The 17,626-nt window shown below is 64.1% G+C and overlaps 1 protein-coding gene across 11 annotated transcripts in view; it reads left to right on the top strand.

Moving 5' to 3' along the window:
• JAKMIP3 (Janus kinase and microtubule interacting protein 3) overlaps nt 1-17,626 on the top strand; it is a 99,174-nt gene that overhangs the window by 60,258 nt on the left and 21,290 nt on the right. For 5 of the 11 annotated variants that reach the window (XM_045068758.1, XM_045068762.1, XM_045068757.1 and 2 more), the window contains 13 exons: nt 1,229-1,348; nt 1,871-2,017; nt 2,727-2,858; nt 4,565-4,600; nt 5,318-5,377; nt 6,476-6,604; nt 7,709-7,837; nt 9,529-9,612; nt 10,978-11,040; nt 12,725-12,823; nt 13,869-13,967; nt 14,093-14,152; nt 17,307-17,372. In XM_045068758.1, coding sequence (XP_044924693.1) covers nt 1,229-1,348; nt 1,871-2,017; nt 2,727-2,858; nt 4,565-4,600; nt 5,318-5,377; nt 6,476-6,604; nt 7,709-7,837; nt 9,529-9,612; nt 10,978-11,040; nt 12,725-12,823; nt 13,869-13,967; nt 14,093-14,152; nt 17,307-17,372 — 1,224 coding nt within the window. The remainder of the gene's footprint in view (nt 1-1,228; nt 1,349-1,870; nt 2,018-2,726; nt 2,859-4,564; nt 4,601-5,317; nt 5,378-6,475; nt 6,605-7,708; nt 7,838-9,528; nt 9,613-10,977; nt 11,041-12,724; nt 12,824-13,868; nt 13,968-14,092; nt 14,153-17,306; nt 17,373-17,626) is intronic. The other 6 variants (XM_045068763.1, XM_045068759.1, XM_045068767.1 and 3 more) reach the window with 3 other exon arrangements.

Genomic DNA, 17,626 nt, shown 5'->3' with positions numbered 1-17,626 from the left:
AGCTTGGCTGGGCGGGCAGACACACTTCTGCTTCCTTGCTTCCGGGCTGGCGTGGCACAGCACTGGCCTTCACTCGACCGCCCGCCCCCCAGGGTCCCCCGAGGCCTCCAGCCAGAGCCTGCCTGCAGCTGCCAGGCCCCCAGGCAGCTGACAGTCCTTGCTTGCTGGTCCCGGTTCCCGCCCCGGGCGAGAGGGACGAGGCTGCACCACTTCCATCTCCACGTGCACGGGCTCCTGGCTGTCCATTCGCCCGCACCCCCGCCCGTCACTCCCACCCGCTTTTTGTGTGACCACGCCACCCTTCTGCTCCTCTTCAGGCTGCCGAGGTAGCGTGGGTTGGGGGGCAGCCCGCAGCCGCACGGCTGTGACGTCATCACTGCTCATTGCTGCTCCTGATTCAGAGCCCGCTGGAGTGGTTCTTGGCAATCCAGGGTGGGAGGCTCTAAGTTCCGTGGACCCTCAGTGCAGGTCCTGCGGGCCTGCCCCTAGCCTCTCCTGCACCTACTGAGTGAGGAACCGTTCCTCTGTCCTCCCCGGACACGCCTTGTTTGCTCTGAGGACAAACTGTTTGCGCTGAGCCAGCCCGAGGACAACGACATTTCAAGAATAGAACATGTTTTTTTTATAATTTTATTATAAATCGCTTAACTGAATTGAATCTTGCTCTGCCACTCGATGGATTGTGTGAACTCCAGAGAGACTCTGAAGCTGGATCAGAATGTTTTGATTGGTTTTTGAATGAGGTTCCAGAGGTTTCAAAAGTGACCTCGTAGAACCTCAGTGTGAGGGAGCACGCTTCCTGGGAAGCCATCTTTGCAAGTCTCAGGTTGAACATCTCCTCCTGTGCTCACACGATCATGCGAGGGAAGCTGCGAGCCTGCCTCCCGCACACGCAGGCCCTCCCGACAGGGGCAGCCCTCGGCAGCCCCAAGGGAGGCCGCAGCACCCGCCCACACCCGCGTGCTCGCCTTTGCACGCCTTTGCCTTTCATTGCATATTCCGGACATCCTGCTCCTTCGCTCTGCCCTCACTGTGCGGTCCGCGGTGGCCGCGGTGGTCAGCAGCGGTCCCCTGTCCCTGGGGGGGGGGTCTGCCCCCACCCACCCCCCACGTGCGATCACGAGCTGTAATGGCGCAGAACTGCTTTGTTCTCCGCGGTGACTGGGATCTGCAGAGGTTTCTGCGCGTGTGTCTGCGAACAGTTGTTTGCAGTTGATTTTTGTTTTAGGAACAGCAGTTGGATGAAAAGGATGCGCGGCGCTTCCAGCTTAAGATCGCGGAGTTGAGTGCGATCGTCCGGAAGCTGGAGGACCGAAACGCCTTGCTTTCGGAGGAAAGGAATGAGCTGGTGAGTGGCAGTGGGGCAGGGCCACGGGGTATCTGTGTCACATGGGTCTGTGGCTGCTTGGGGGGACAGGGTGCCTGCCCCCTTTCCTTGCGGAAAGGAGTGATGGTGCCAAGGACAGAGCTTGCATACAGGCCTCTCAGCTGTTTCAATAAAGCTTTATGAACAAAACCTGGTTGAGGGGCCATATGTGGGCCTTGGGCACCGGTTGGTTGATCCCTGCTCCATATTATTGAGCAGAAGTACCTGAGCGAGGCCCGTCCCTCGCCGCGGAGCCATCACAATTACGGCTAACGGGCACTGGAATTTCAGGTGGCCCGTGTCTGAGTGGGGCTCCTCCAGGGGCCCTGTAGGGTCATGTGCCAGGTGAGGCTCCTGTGGCTCTTAATGGCAAAATAGAGGCTTGGCCCCGAGACGGCGTGGCTGGAGCCAAAGCTGTTCTGGTCGGTTTGCCGACTCCCTACGGGGACCGTTGGTTCCATGTCACACTTGCGGTCACGCCGCGTCATTAATTTTGTGTTTCAGTTAAAGCGCTTGAGGGAAGCGGAGAGTCAGTACAAGCCACTGCTGGATAAGAACAAGCGACTTTCCCGGAAGAATGAGGACCTGTCCCACGCTCTGCGGCGGATGGAGAACAAGTTAAAATTTGTCACCCAGGAGAACATAGAAATGGTAAGGGGCCCCGCCTGGTGCGGTGGGCCGGGAGGGTGGACGCCCGGCTCCAGACTCAGGGCAGCGAAGGAACCCACGGGGCTGGCTGGGAGAGGAGGCGGCAGGTGAGGGTGTGAGCGTGGAGGGACGAGGCTGTGGGCACCTGCCCGAGCCGGACCGGGTGGGGAGGTCACTGGGCGCGCCGGCCCCAGGCCTGCTGCTGGTGAACACCCGGGTTCCCCGGCCTCTGTTGACTCTGAAGATCTCAGGCTCAGGCGGGAGGAGCCCCGGGACACCTGCGTGGAGGGACGCACCGCTGCAGACCAGCGCGGCGCCGGGGGTTGGGGGGTGGGTCTCGCCGTGCGGTGGGGGTGGTTAGCCGGTGTCTCCTGGGCGCCTTCTTACTTGAGCCGGTCCTTCACCCGGGTGGGGCATGGGGGAAGGCCGGGGTGCACGCCCTCCCCGCACCCGGCTGCAGAAGTGCCTCCTTCCCACGCTCAGCCCGCAGCCGCGGGGTGCGCGGGGGCGGGCCGCTCACGCCGCCGCCTCGTCCCGGGCCGCAGACTGCCCCCGGACCCTGCCGCCCGCCGCCCCGGCCCGAGCCGAGGCGCGCCTGGTCCCCGGCGGACGGGGCGGACGGGGAGGCGCGGCTGCGCGGCGCGAGCCCGCCTGGCAGGGAGGACCCGCGCGGGTGAGGACCCCCGGTGACCGCGTCTGGCTGGCTTTGCAGCGGCAGAGGGCCGGCGTCATCAGGAGGCCCAGCTCCCTGAACGACCTGGACCAAAGCCAGGACGAAAGAGAAGTGGACTTCCTGAAAACGCAGATCGTGGAGCAGCAGAACCTCATCGACGAGCTTTCCAAGGTGCCCGCGCCCTCCCGCCCCCGGCCCCGCCCCTCGCCGGCGGCCCCGCCCACGCCCTCCCCATCCCCCTCCCTTCTTCCTCGGCCTTGACCCGCCCCTCTCGCCCGCCCCGCCCCTCGGCCGTCGGCCCCTCCCCTCTCCTCCGCGCGCCCCTCAGCTCGCGTCCCTCGGTCTGTCCTTTCTCCGCTCCGGTCTCTCTCAGCCCCTCCCCGTCCTCCGTCGGCCCCGCCCCTGCCGCCCCTCGGCCCCGCCCCCGTCTCGCTCAGCCCCTCCCCTCTCCTCCCTCGGCCCCGCCCCTCCGGTCTCTCTCACAGCCCCTCCCCGGCCCCGCCCCTACCGCCCCTAGGCCCCGCCCCTGTCTCCGCCCCTCCCCTCTCCTCCTTCGGCCCCACCCCCATCTCCCTCGGGCCCCACCCCTCCTCTCACCTACCTGGGCTCCTTGCCCTCCTGCCCGGTCCGTGGGATGGGGAGCCCAGCAGGCCTGTCCCCCCGCCCCTCCCTGGGGCTGCACCGCGGCCATGCCCGAGTGGGCCTCTAAAGCTGCGTCGTCTCCTCCCTGCTTCGGACCCCGGGGTTCAAGGGCAGTGATGCCGCAGTGTTAGCTCCTGGGACCCTGGGACAGAGCCGCGCAACCTTTTCTCAGTCTGGAGGCCAGAATCCGGTCCAGGGGCAGCAGGGCCACGCCCCCTGCGCCAGCGCCAGGCCAGGGTCCATCCTTCGCTGCAGGGAAGCTTGGGGCCTCCCGGATCTCGGCCTGACTCCGCAAGGCTGCTTTGTGTCCCTCCCCTTCTCTCCTGAGGACATGTGCCCTAATCCGGGATGGTCTCCCCTCCAGATCCCTGATTCAATCACGTCTGCAGAGATCCTATTCCAGATAAGGTCCAGGCCCAGGTGCTGGGCGTTAGGACGTGAACAGGCTCTTCCGGGCCCACCCAGCCCTCGACACTGCCCTGTCCCTGTAGGGCACGGCTTTGCAAATAGTCCTGCACCAAACCTTCCTGTAGTCGCTCTGCTTGGGGCCTTCTGCTTCTTGTTGCTGTCCCCTTGGATCATTTCAGAGCAAGTCGCCTTGGTCCTTCTGTGACCTCTGGGTGCCGCAGAAGGGACAGCAGCATCTCTCCTGCCGGTGTGGCTTATGGCCCAGAAGTGCTGGCCCGGCTTGTCTTGTTGTCGTTTTTAGTAAGTTCTATGCCCGATGTGGGGCTTGAACTCAAGACCCTGAGATCGAGTCACATGCTCTGCAGACTGAGCTGGCCGGGCCCCAAGGCCTGTTTCATTTTGATGACTGAAGTTGTCTCCAAAGTAACGGAGGTCCCACAGCCCAGTGTGGGCTGCAGGGCGGGTCTCGCCAGCTCAGCCTTCCCTGACCGTGCCTGAGAGCTGCCCTCTTGCCTCGTTCAGCCGCACAGTGGCTGCGCGTCCCCCTGTGTAGAGGATCTGCGGGGAGGGGGCATTCAGGAAAAGGAGGAAATCCTGGTCAGTTGCAATCGTAGGTTATCGCCGTTTCCGAAAGGCCGAGGGCCCCCAGGTGCTCCTGTAGGTTCTCGGTGCCCTTGGGAGGTCAGCTTAGGGAGGGAGGGGGGACCATGAGAGTCAGGTCAGATGCTCCCTCTCCAGGCAGTGGAGTTTGGGGCAGCCACCAGGCTCTGGGTCCCTGGGGAGCAGGTCTGTGCGCCCAGCTCTGTAACAAGCTCTCCTCTCTGCAGACACTTGAGACCGCCGGCTACGTGAAGAGTGTGCTAGTAAGTAACTCCCACATTCACCCCAGTGTCCCAGCACACTTGTCCCTGGAACCCCTCCTGCTGGTGGCTCCTTCTAGTCCAGACAGGGCAGCTGTGCCAACACAGGCTACCTGCCCAAAGGCTTTGCCCATTTGTTAGGGTCAGATAGATGCCCCATGTGACCATCGGGGAGGCCCACAGGAGCCAGCACCCAGCTTTGCCCATTCGTCAGGGACGGCTGGCGTCCCTGGGGTGCTCAACCCCACCACGGGTTGCCTCCCTGCCGCTGGGATCCAGCAGTCCAAGCGTGGCCGGCACATGGTCAGGGTCATGGAAACGCAGTTCAGCTCCCTGGGGAGACACGGGTGTTTGGTCTCCTCCCGTGTCTGCAGGGTCTGTCTCCACCGTGTGGGGGGGGCATTTCCCCAGACATCTGCTCAGTGAGCGCAGAGCAGGGCTGGGCTTGGGCCCTTGTGGGTTCCTGTTTTTGTGTGTGTTCTGCTCAGAGCCCGCCCCCCGGCCACACACCGTGAAGGAGGCTGGAGCACTGAGCAGGGTGTGGTCACGGCCCCCCGCGTGGGCCAAGCGGGAGCCCCACGCCGTCTGCCCCTCCAGCTCTGTGGCCACGCAGACAGCAGCCCACCTAGAAACTGCCCTCCCGGTCCATTCCAGTGACCACATGGGAACGCGAAGGGAGTTGGTCACCCCTCAGAAAACCTTTTCCGCTGGTTTCTGCAGGAGCGCGATAAGCTTTTGAGATATCGGAAGCAAAGAAAGAAAATGGCCAAACTCCCCAAGGTAAAGGAGACGATGCTGACCCGTGTGTGCACAGAATGTGTGTTTTTAAAGCCGCTTAAAACTAGGGAGTTTCTCTCTGGAGGTGAACATAAAATATTTACTATTTCTAAAAATTGTTACTGTACCATAACCAACATGAACCTCAAATCAATACTCTTGTTTATAATTCTAAATTTAAAAATCCTACATTGTTGCTTTTAAATTTCCCAGATAGCCCACGATTCATGACCACAGGAGGGAGGGGTTCGCCCCAGCTCTGGCCTTCCCCTGCAGGCCTGGGAGTTAGAATCCTCAGGTGGCTGCGGGGCACCCAGGCCTGTCTCGCCACCGCCACCGCGTGGTCCCCTGTCACCACTGCAGGCTGCGGTGCCCTGTCTGCGGCTCCCATGGGGCCCCCTCCCAGGCAGACCTGCGCCCCTAGAGAGTCTGAAGCCCAATGCTTTTCCATAAATGTGTGTTTTTTATTAAAGGAGATTCTGGAGGTATTCCCAGAGAACGTTAACTTGTGCTCTGCTTTATGCAACATGAGTGTGTTTTCTTGGGCTTTTGAACGCTCAAGGGTGTTCCACGCGCAGCCTGGGAGAGAACTCCTCAGGCCCGGACGCTGGCCCATTTGGCCCCCAGAGTGTTGGGGGCCCTCTCTCCTCAGGATTGTCGCAGATTTGTAGATTGTAGAGATTTCCTGGGGGCCTGGGAGCCAGCGGGAGGAGGCCCGCCCACCCTCTCCACCTGGGCCCCCGCTGTCCCGTCGCTTCCACGAGGCAGGACTGGGGAGGGGCCGGGCAATGTACCTAGAGGTACAGGCCAGGAGCCACCCAGATGGGCTCAGCAGCCCAGGACGGGATGTTGGTTGACAAAGGTGTGGACCGTTGGCCACGCGGCGAGGAGTGACCATCATGAGCTGGACCGTGAAGGGGTCTGGTGGGATTTCGGCACAAGAAGGACCCAGGAGGCTCCTGTGACTGTCGGGCCAGGAGTTCAGGAAAGTGTCAGGGACACAGCAGGAGGGACTTGGATAAAGAGAGTGGATGGTAGACATGGGGTGAGGCGGGGACATGGGTCCGTGTCTGGACTAACCCAGTTCCTTTGGGCCAGAAGCCGGTTGTGGTGGAGACCTTCTTTGGGTATGATGAAGAGGCTTCCCTGGAGTCCGACGGCTCCTCCATCTCCTACCAGACAGACAGGACGGACCAGACCCCCTGTACGCCCGACGATGACCTGGAGGAGGTAGCCTCCCACGGGGGGTTCTGGACAGGATGGAGCGGGGTCTGGAGGCCAGGGGGGTCAGGGTTGGGGGTCTGGATACTGGGGTTTTGCTGTGGGGCCTGCCCCCTGGGGCGGTGGGCTCCATGGCCCTCCCAGGCTGTGCCCCCTGCCCCCGCGGCCTGTGATTCTGCGCGGTGAGAAGTGCCTCCCGCTGCCACCGTCGCTTCGCGGGCCCCGGCCGGGTTTCAGCTCGCCGCTGGGCTCCTGCCCTTCCACACGTGGGGACAGACGGCCCCCTGCCCCTCGGAGGGCTGCCCCGGGCTCTGGAGCACCCAGTATGGGGAGGCTGGCACCAAGGCCAAGGGCCAAGCCTAGAGGTACACAGAACAGATAGTGCAGAATAGTGTCATCTTGAATAGACACAGCCAGTCTGTCCTGCCCGCCAGTCCTTCTTCCAGAAGGAACGGCCCTCAGGTGCAGGCGGCCAGCTGAGCCCGGCGTGTGGGAAGAAGCTTGGTTTGTTCTCAGTGGCCTGGCCCCGGTGGCTGAAGGACAAGGAGTGGCCCTGAGAGGCCCCAGGGGACATTAAGACCCCAGGTAGTGCCTCCCCGGGCAGATCAGGGCAGGTGACCCCATGGCCGTGGGCCCGCTTAGACACCTCAGACATCATCGTACAGCTACTGCCAGCAGCCTTGGGGATAAGGAGCACAGGGGCGCTGCGGCCGGGTGAGGGCTCCTGGGCCTGGTCCTCTCAGACACGGCCAGCCTCCACAGCAGACCTAGGCCTTGTTCTCAGAGCAACAGCTGCGGGGCCCCAGGGACCCTTAAAGGCAGCAGCGATCTCCTGGCGTCTCCCTGGGGCAGCAGGTGCCCTTGTAGCCAGAAGGAGGCATCTGGGAATCCGCGCAGGAAGGTGGGGGTGGGGAGGAGATGCATCCCCAGGGCCAGGTCTCACCGGACACGTTAGGGGGGCCAGGTGGGGTCCCCGCCGAGCCCCTGGCCTGCCTGCTGGCCCCTGAGGCTCACCCTGGCCTCAGTGTAGCCAGCTGGGCCTTTCCCCCGGGGGGGCTCCGGGCTCACCTCCCCGGGCCCCCGGCAACGCTGCGTCTCTGTGCACCTGCGCAGGGCGTGGCCAAGGAGGAGACGGAGCTGCGGTTCCGGCAGCTGACCATGGAGTACCAGGCCCTGCAGCGGGCCTACGCCTTGCTGCAGGAGCAGGTCGGAGGGACGCTGGACGCAGAGCGAGAAGTTAAGGTCTAACTGACGTCTACTCCACCACGTTCCGCCTCCCGCTGGGCTCCTCCCCGCTTGACCCCCGCCGTGGCAGGGACCCCTGTGGCGCTTCACCTTCCGGGCTGATTCCTCTCTCCCTCGGCTCTTGCTGGGCCTGTTGGAGCTCCCGAGGCGACTGGGAACCCGTGTTTGCGCGGCAGCACTGGGTCGGCCCGGCGGTGGGTGGGGCCTCCCCCCGGAGCGGTCCCCGGCATAGGTGTGAGTGATGGTCCCCGGAGAGCCACGTGTGTCCCCTCTGCGGACCATGGCGGGCAAGGGGAGGTCTGCTTCCTTGTGAACCTGCCCACGGCGCTCTTGGGGGGGCTCTCCCAGAGCGGAGGCTCAGAGGTGGGGAAGGGCCAGCGTTTCTGCTCGGTTCCTGAAATCTGCTGCGGTCCTTCACTCGCCCCGTCCACCTGAGCTCGGCTGCTATGCTCACCTTGCCCCTGGGCCTCCCCAGCCAGGCCCTGCTGGGAGCAGGTACGTGTCCCCCGCCTGCCCCTGCTTCCCTGAGCCCTGGGCCAGGCGCTCATGCCCGTCCACCGAAGGCAGGAACACGGGGCTGACAGGTGCCCTCGCCGGCCACCAGGGGAGGCCGTGGCAGGGGGCTGTGACCTCTCTTCCCCTGAACCCCCACCCCACGCTCCCTGACATGTAGCCTGCCATGCCAGGGCTCTGAGGGGATGCCCTGCGTAAGGAGGTCGGCTGCACTCTGTACCCGGAAGGGCTCTCCTGCCCAGCTGCCCTGGAGCCGGGGGGCCATCTCTGACCCCAGCCACACAGGGCACGGCGCCAGTCAGCTGGTTCTGAGACTCCAGCTGGCCGGCTGGGCGTGGACTCTTGGAAGCAGGGCACAGTGTCAGTGGGGTCCCCTTCCGTCTCCTCGCTGCCTGGAGTCACTGGACCTACTCCCTGTGAGCAAACAGATCTCCCTCCAACTTTCCTTGTGTCACGACGGCCCTAATAGGGAGGCCAGAGGAGGGGAAGGAGAACCAGGGTCCGCTAACGTCTCCGAAGGGGAACCCAGGGCCAGGCCAGGGGATACTCAGCCCTCCTCCGCTCGAGGAACCCCTGACCCAGTGCCCAGCTGGCCCAGATGCTCTCATCCGCCCAGAGGTGTTTCCAGGGAACAGGAGCGCCCACTGGAATGAAGGGCCCTATGGCCCAGACCTCACGAGAGCAAATTAAGTCCAGGGGAGTGGTGGCCTGGACAGCCTGGGGCCTTGCCTGCCCCTGGGCAGTGGAGGGTGGGCTTCTGCGGGAGGCGGGCAGGAGGGAGTCAGGTGCACGCGGCACCGGCAGAGGGCGCCCGTGCGGGAGGGAATGGGCCGAGCGCTGAGCTGTGTGTGTGTCCTTCCGGTGGGCCAGAGCCCAGGATGCAGCCCAGTGGCCGGTGCCCCACAGGCCTCCACGGCCCTCCTCAGCCCTTTCGTCCTGCCTACAGAGATGTCCCTGACAGTCCCTCGGAATGAGTCTGTAGGGCGTCCCCATAACCCGAGAGAGTCCGCTCGCCACAAGCCTCCTGGTGCTTCCCTCCACCCCGAGCCTTCCCTGCAAATGCGTGGACGCCCCCTCTCCCTTAGCGGAGGGGAGAGCCCGCTGGAAGCCTCCAGCCCTGCGGGGCGTCCTGGCTGCGAGAGGAAGTTTGACGTATCCCTGCTCCCATCTTACAGACCCGTGAGCAGCTGCAAGCAGAGGTGCAGAGAGCCCAGGCTCGGATAGAAGACCTGGAGCAGGCCCTGGCCAAGCAGGGGCAGGTGAGGCTCGAGCGGGGCCGGACGCCCACCAACACGGAGGGCGCCCGAGGGACACGGGCAGTCCACAGGTATATGGGGAAGCTGCACCCGCAGACAGGCACCCCACTAGGAAATGCAGACCCTGGAAGGAGCACAGATCAAAGGAAAGGCCCAGCGCGCCTTGACGAGGGGCCTGCGTAGGCCCCATCTCTCCCCCAGCTCAGGGCCGGGGCTGCCCCTGGAGACCGCCGGTCACTCTCTCACCCGTACACCCATCGCCACCTCTGGGCTCTTCAAATCCTGGGGGAAGGTGTCTGTTGCCTGCCACCACAAGCCTCTGTCCCGCTGGACGGCGCAGCCCCTGGTGGACCCAGGAGGAGGCTGGAGGATGACCGCGTTGGGCCGGGAGGGTCTGCGTGGGAAAGCACCTGGGGCACCAGCAAGCCGGCGCAGCCCACGGTGGCCCTCGGTGCGTTCACCACTGGGAGACGGCGAGAGGGACGGGAGGGTGACCCGAGCAACATGGGGTCGTGCTGCCCACACCCCCCTGAGCACGCACGGCCCCAGATTCCGCGCTGGGCACCTGTAAGCTGTTTACCCAAACCACGCAGGCTGGCTTGCCCCGGGGCCCCATGCGCTTGGGCTGCAGGAACCGCGCTCAGAGGCGGGGCTGAGCACAGACTTCACGGACCCTGCCTGGACCTCATGAGGTTGGTGCCTGAGCCCCACGGCGGCCATCCGTGCAGGACAGCAGTGTCAGGGTAGCCGGGGCACGAGCAGGAAGACAGTGTGGCCGCCTTTCAGTGGCCGCCAGCCCTCCGACTTCCCAGATGACTTTGCCGAAGAACCTGGAAAGAAGGGGCGCGGGCCTTCCTCCTGACCCCTCGCCGAGGAGGCTGCTGTGGAAGCATCCCAGCTGACCTGACCTTGTGGTTGCCTCGGGCACGGGGCGGGGCGTCTACACACGTCTCTCACCAGAGCACAGAAGCCGGCCTCCATTCGTGCATCTGAGCACGAACAGACGGGACATGCCCTGAGGGTCCCAGGCTCCTGCTGGTTCTGTGTCAAGGTCCTCGGACCCCGGACACCCACGTGGCTCCACGTGCCCCTGGTGCCTGGCATGGGTGGGTGTGGGCTGGGAGGGCTGGCCGTGAGGCGGTGCGGGGTCCCACGGAAGCAGGGCTGCCTCCGTCTGCTCTCGTCCGGGCCCCTCCTGGGGAGATCGCAGGCTTTCGTTCACGGCACGACAGGAGCCACAGGAGCGGCGGCCAGAAGCCCGCTGCAGAGGCTGGGGTTGCCTCCTCCGTTCTGCTGAACCGTGGTTTAAATGTGGGCTTTGCGCTGAGTCTGCGGCATTAATTTCTCCAATTTAATTCCATTCTCAAGGACATGAAGTGGGTTGAAGAGAAGCAGGCCCTGTACCGAAGGAACCAAGAACTTGTGGAGAAGGTGCGCTCCGCGTCCTGAGAAAGCAGCCCCCACACCCTGTGCTCCCGGGAACTCTCTTCCGGACAGAGGTCCTCGGAGGGGCCACAGAGACGGCCCACCCGCTGCTGTGGCTGGCCTCACCTGAGCTCTCCAGGCCGCGGCCCTGGCCGTGGGCTCTCCTGGCTTCCGGTTAACAGGAGGCCCTAAAACGCCGTCGGCCCTGCACCCCACCCCTAGCTGGGGCTCTGTGGGCTGGAGGATTTTACGTGATGGGCCAGAAAACACGGGGCCCACTGGTCTGCTCCTGCTAGCAGCCTGGACTCTTGCCCAGAGCTGCCTCACTTGCCCTTCTCTGGGCCGGTGAGACGCCCGTTCTGCACAAAACCCCCTCATTCAGCCCGACCCGGGTGGGGGGGCGGTGCTTCTCAGAGGACACCTGCACAGCTTGGGATGGTCCCCAGTGGGTGGCGCCCCAGAGCTGCTGGCACTGGATGGTCAGACCAAGGTGGGAGCCAGGCTCTGGTTCAGAGGCAGAAAGGCCGCCGGGGCCGCCGTCCTGCCGCACGCTGTCCTTCCCCACCAGCCACGGGCCTCGTCCTGGGCCAAGCACGGTCAGCCACAGCCCTTCTAGAGAAGAGCCAGGCCTGCATGTCCTCACAGGCCCGAGGGGTGCCACTGTGTCTGTGCTCCGTGCAGACCGGCAGCTCCCAGCCAAGCCCTGAGCCACAGCCCAGTCCCACTGGGGGCTGTTAGGTCTGGATCGTGCATAATGCCCACGTGCTTCCTGTGGACTGTCCACAGGTTCCTAAATCACGGCAGCTGTGTCTGTGGTGCTCTCTTGCACACATGCACACTTGTGTAATGTTCACGGGCACACTCGTGGGTGCACAAACACATGCACACTTGAATGCTCCCCTGTATACCACGTCCATACATGCTTCCACGTGCACAAAATACATAAATGCTTGTGTGCACGCCTGACCCCACACGTGTCTGCACACACGTCCGTGTACACACATGACCCTCACACGCATCTCACATTCGTGTGCACGCATGCTGCTCACATGCACACTTAAGCGCTTCTGTGCACACATAGGTACTCATGTGCATGTGCAAACACTGTGCACACTTGTAGTGCTCCGTGCACACTTTAAACCTGTGCCTTTCTCTGGCTACCACGTGCACGGGGTCACATTCCGGTCGGCGCTGCCTGCGGCCTTGGCTGTGCGTGAGCCCGCATGCTGTGGAGGGAACCTGCCCCCGACGGCACCTGGACGGATGCCGGGCCCTGACCCATGTCCAGTACCCCTGAGCATCCCAGCAGGGCATTCAGCTCCCCAAATTCAGTTCAGGGGGCATGGGCCAAGCCATCTGGCCCAGTGGATGCCCTTGTGGTGTGCCCTTCCCTGCCCTCACGAGGCCATGTGCCCGGGACACCTCAGCGGTGCACCCTCGGTGGGCCCTTCTCTTCCCCCGTCTCTGCTCAGATGCCTGGACTGGGCTCAGGGCCGTCCCGGGGCCATCTACGGCTCCTCGCCCCTGTACTGCTCCCTGTGCCCGCCTGCCCTGATGAGCCAACTCTGGCTGGAGCGAGGGCCCTGGGCGCCCGGGAGGCTCGGCTGTCCCCACGGATGGCCGGAAGCTGTCAGGAAGCGGGAGGGGCCCTCGCATGACCTCAGTGTCTCATCCACCTTTTATTTTACAGATTAAACAAATGGAAATAGAAGAGGGTCGGTTAAAGCACGAGGTTCAGGATGCGAGGGACCAAAACGAGCTACTGGAGTTCCGGATCCTGGAACTTGAGGTGCGCCGTGGGCGTGGGCACCGGGTGCGTGGGGCAGAGCCGCTGTGACGGAGGGAGGCGCTCGGCCTTCCTGACCTGGGCCCTCGCTCGCAACCCCAAGGGGGTGGGCGAAAAGGAGGCGCCTCTCTGAACAAGGGCCACGGAAGACCCCCCAGAATGAGCGACACGTGAATGTCAGCTTCCAGACCCGTTGGGCTGCACGACGATGGCTGTGCCCACAGGGGAGGCCACCCCCGACCATGGTGGCAGCTAGTGGACGCTTGCTCCTTGCTCATTTAAGCGGCCAAGTGAGGGCAGCTGGGGGCCACGTGGTGACCAGGTGTCCTTCTGGCTGTCCTGGGCCCCTGTCCTCCTCTGTGACCTTGGCCTCCTGCCGAGGAGGAAGCGGGGGCCCCGGCTCCCTCAGGGAAGCGTCCAGCCACACGTATGAGGACGGCCGTGGAGCCGCCGTCACCTTCCACTGCCACTCCTGGCCGGGAGGGCGTCTCTGAAGCCAGAGGGCAGCTGGGGGGTATGGTCCACCGGTGAGGCCGTGACGGGGGCTGGCATCTGCCCTGCTGGCGGCCCTCGTGACTCTGGGGCTGCCTCCTCAGTCCCAGCCACCTTCAGGACCCCCGGGGACGAGGAGGTCATGAACCTTGTGGCGGGAGGGTGTGTGTGCGTGTGTGTGCACACATGACCACCCCTTGGCCTCCGGGGCTCCTGCGTGTGGCCTTGGGTCGGGGGCAGCCCTGCCAGCCACTGTCCTCCGAGCAACCAACCAGTTGCTCCGGTCAGCCCGCGGAGGAGGACATGACCCCCTGAGCCTCCTGACAGCCCAAGGATGCGCGGCGGACCAGCAGGTCAGCAGCAGGGGTGGGGATGGAGGAGCCGGGCCTGCCAGGCTGGGGGCCCCGCTGCCGCCAGTGTCTGCGCAGGGGCCCTCTCTGTCCCTGGGCTTGTTTCCCAAATGCCCCCCCGCATTCGCTGGCCTCGGCACCTCCGCCCCGTCCCTGGGTGGCCCCCAGCCCAGCCCCCACGCCCAGCCGCCTGCTCTCTGTCCTAGGAGAGGGAGCGGAAGTCCCCAGCCATCAACTTCCACCACACCCCCTTCGCAGAGGGCAAGAGCCCCCTCCAAGCCTACTGCGAAGCTGAAGGCGTGACGGTAAAGCCCGCCCCCTCCCATCCCTGCACTGTGTGCCACAGCCCCCACCCCCAGCCCCACAAGCCCCTCCGCTCCCAGCCCCCCGCCGCGGGCACTCACCTCCTGGTGTCTCTCTCTGCCTCTAGGACATCCTGGTCTCGGAGCTGATGAAGCAGCTGGACATCCTGGGGGATAACGCCGTAAGTGTATGTCGCTCTCCTGACTTGTGCATGCCTCCTCGCGCCAGGCCCCACCCCGTCAGCCCCCCAGCATCCAGGGACCCCCGTGAGTCCCGCTGCCGGTCTGCCACGGCTGCCCCGCCTGCCTGCACCCTCCCCGAGGCCACAACTGCTTGGGGCAGCCCCTGGCATCTGGGAGGAATCCTGCCCCATTCTCATGGTCCTGCACCCGGCTGGGTGGTGACTCACCCAGAAGCACGGGGTTCAGGGCCTCTGCTCGGCCAGGATGGGGAGCCCTCTGCTGCGCACACCCGGGGCCGCCGGCCATCATGCTCCTGGCCATATGTTCTCAGTTTCTGGAATGCTGGTCGGTCTCTAAGCCTTTCCACACCTTGCTGGGGGTGGGGGCGGGGGTGGGGGCAGGGGTCCTTCCAGTGCCTGAGATATCCCAGGCTCTTAGCAGTTCCCACGTCCTTGGTTTTGGGGGAAGGGCAGAGACCATAAATGATCTGCAAATCTCATTTAGGGCACCGTTGCAATTTCTTCAGCAAACTCTCAAAGAACGCTGATGACTGTGTGACTGTGCTGCTCCCCTGCATCCGCCCTTCCTCCCTCCCCTTTACCCTCCAACGTCATCCGTCCGTCCGTCCGTCCGTCCGTCCATCCGTCCGTCTGTCCATCCGTCCATCCATCCGTCCATCCTTCCGTCCATCCCTCCATCCGTCCGTCCATCCGTCCCTCCGTCCGTCCGTCCATCTCCCATCCCTCCATCCGTCCGTCCATCCGTCACCCCCACCCACACTCTGTCCCCCCCACCTTCCCACCCGCCTTCCGTCTGCCCTTTGTCCGTCATCTTGTACTTGAGGCTTTGCCCAATGAGCAGCTCAGCTGTGCTAGAAGCAGCCCCGCTGCACCACCCAGAGCTCCTTTTTCTCCAAGGTGTACTAACAAGCAGAGGCTACAGCTAGTCCTAAGACCTGGGGCTCCCCCTCCTGCTCACTGCTTCTAAGACAGCCAGGCACTGAGTCGAATCCGTGTACTTCGTGAAGCAGAAGAAGGAAGAGAAGAGAAGCCACACATGCACACACGCAGCCTCACTCGCTCACTCGCACCACAGCCCAGGGGCTCGCACGTCGTCTTGGGACTGGTTCTTCCCAGCCGCTGCGACATGTGCAGGGCCCTGTGTTGACAGGGGCACTTCTCTCCTGGCCCACACTTTCCGGAGGGTGGGCAGGGCTCCGCGGGTGCTATCTGCCCCTCCCCCAGACCCCCTGCTCCCTCTGGGCCGTAGGCTGTAGAGGCATCAGCCAATAGCCAGGACGGGGTCCTGCCCGGAGTTTTCAGGCCCCGTCGCAGGGACCATACTGGTTAACCTTTTGATTCACAGCTGGAGAAACTGAGGCCCAAGAGGACACCTGCCCAGGGTCCTAGAGCGGATGTGGGAAGAGCCTCGCTCTGTCCAGTTCAGTTCAGGGCCCTTCCCCAGCCCTGTAGCTCCCTACTCAAGAGCTCCAATGGGCTCTGGTGGAGCCATCAAGGGGCCTCAGAGCACGGAGACAGAGGCTCTCGGGGACTGGAGGACATACCTTCAGGTTTTACGCTCAGGGGACCCTGGGGAAAGCTTGGCACTTCCTACTGATGGGCCTGGAGGGTGTCCCTATCTCTTCAGTGGTCACAGGCGGCATATGAGTGTGCTTCGCATGCACCCCATGCCTGGGGACTGTGCCCCGTGGAGCCCGAGCCCGGAAGTTCATTCCTGGAGCTTGCAGCGGCCGAGCTCCTGAGGCAGCAGCACAGAGACCCCGTGCCCTGCTGCCCTCACAGCCGGTTCTGTGACTGCCATGCACAGCCCGCCCCAGAGCCCCAGAGCAGCCCGCAGCCTCCAAACTGGCTGCGGGGGTGCCACAACCCCAGACCTCGTGTGCTCAGGAGGCAGGGCCCTTGGAGGTGAGCAGAGGCTGGCGGGGCCCATCTTCCCTGGCAGAGCACCCCTCCCCGCAGCTGTACCTGGGCTGCAGAGGGATGGGTCCCCGGGGAAAGGCAGAGCAGGTGGCATCTGCCCAGGCCGGGGCCTCGGGACATCATCACCTCCTGGCCCCCGAGCCAAGTGCAGCCATGTTCTAGTAGGTTCTCCCTGAGGCCACTTGCTCAGCCCTCCCTGGTCCCTGTCTGCGTCGGGGAGGGAGCGCACTGGCCCCTGACGGCTCCCCCAGAAGCAGGCAGTGTGAGGAGGGCCTGGCCAGCCCAGCTCTGGGCTGAGTGTGGGTGCACTGTGCCCCAAAGGCAGAGCCTTGGCTGACTGCTATAGGGCTAGGGGACAGTGAGAGACCCCTGCCCTTGAGGGCCAAAGTTCACAGCCCAGATGGAGGGCTTTCTGAGCAGACAGGTTCGGGGCCCTAGGGTAGTGTCCCCAGCTCTGTGATCCAGCAGACTCTGCCTCCTCTGGTCTCTGATTCCCATGCTTCCCCCCCACCCCACGGGGACAGCCTGGCTGCCACCCAGCTACTGACGCAGGTGGCGGTCAGCGTCTGAGGGAGTAAAGGACTTGTAGCCTCCAAGGATGCCCATTGGTCCCAAGGCCAGACTCAGCCAGAGACCACCCAGGTGGGCCCCTGGAAGAGGTGTGAACACACCATGCAGGGAAGAGACAGAGACCCCAGGGATGGAGCCATCACTGCACACTCCTAAGCAGGTTTTAGCCATTAACACAGCCTGCATATGTGGAGAACCGGCTTTCAACCAATGTGTGGACTAGGGACAGTGGGTGTGTGTACATCGCCCCTGCCCTGCACCCCCCTCGCCTTCAGCGGGCCACCTACAGGTCTTGGTCACCAGTCCTGGGGCGACAGGTGGGGGCAGAACAGAGAGAGCGCGTCAAGAGTCAAGTCAGGGTCAACGGGGTAGAGAGTAAAGGGCCTTCAGGACCCCAGGAGGCCATTTCACTCCGAGTGACCTAACCTGTGGCCCCAACCCCTGCGCCTCTCCATCAGGTTCACTTCATGCCCCCCCCACGCACCCTCCCTGCCGGGCACCCCAGGGCACCCCCTGCCAGGCACCCCCACACAGCCCTCACCAGTACCCCATGCACCCCCCCAGGGCCCCCTGCCCTCAGTATTTCAGCCTACTGCCTCGGCAAGCCCCCTCCGCCCCGCCGACTGTCCCTGTGTCTGCTTTGGTGCAGAATCTGACCAATGAGGAGCAAGTGGTCGTCATACAAGCTAGGACCGTCCTGACCTTGGCTGAAAAGGTAACAGCACCTGTGTGGCCGCTCTTGGGACAGGGCCGGGGCAGCCGGGTGAGGGAGCAGTCCCTGGAGGAGGCACTCCTGGGCTGTGGGCGGGCGGTGGGGAGTTAATGAACCCTGTTGGCCTTGGGAGGTCGCGCACATGCAGGGGTCAGACCCACCACCCTCTCTGCGGGGAACAGTTCAGTCCGACTTTGTCTCAAGGCGCACTCTGCTTCAGTTTCTCCCTCTAAAGGTCAGGCAGTGGAGTGGGTCTG

The sequence above is a fragment of the Mustela putorius genome, unplaced genomic scaffold (assembly GCF_011764305.1).
Source record: "Mustela putorius furo isolate JIRA1106 unplaced genomic scaffold, ASM1176430v1.1 tig00003909_pilon_pilon_pilon, whole genome shotgun sequence".
NCBI lineage: Eukaryota > Metazoa > Chordata > Mammalia > Carnivora > Mustelidae > Mustela > Mustela putorius.
Note: the sequence above shows the minus strand (reverse complement) of the source record. Positions and strands in the feature narration are given on the sequence as shown.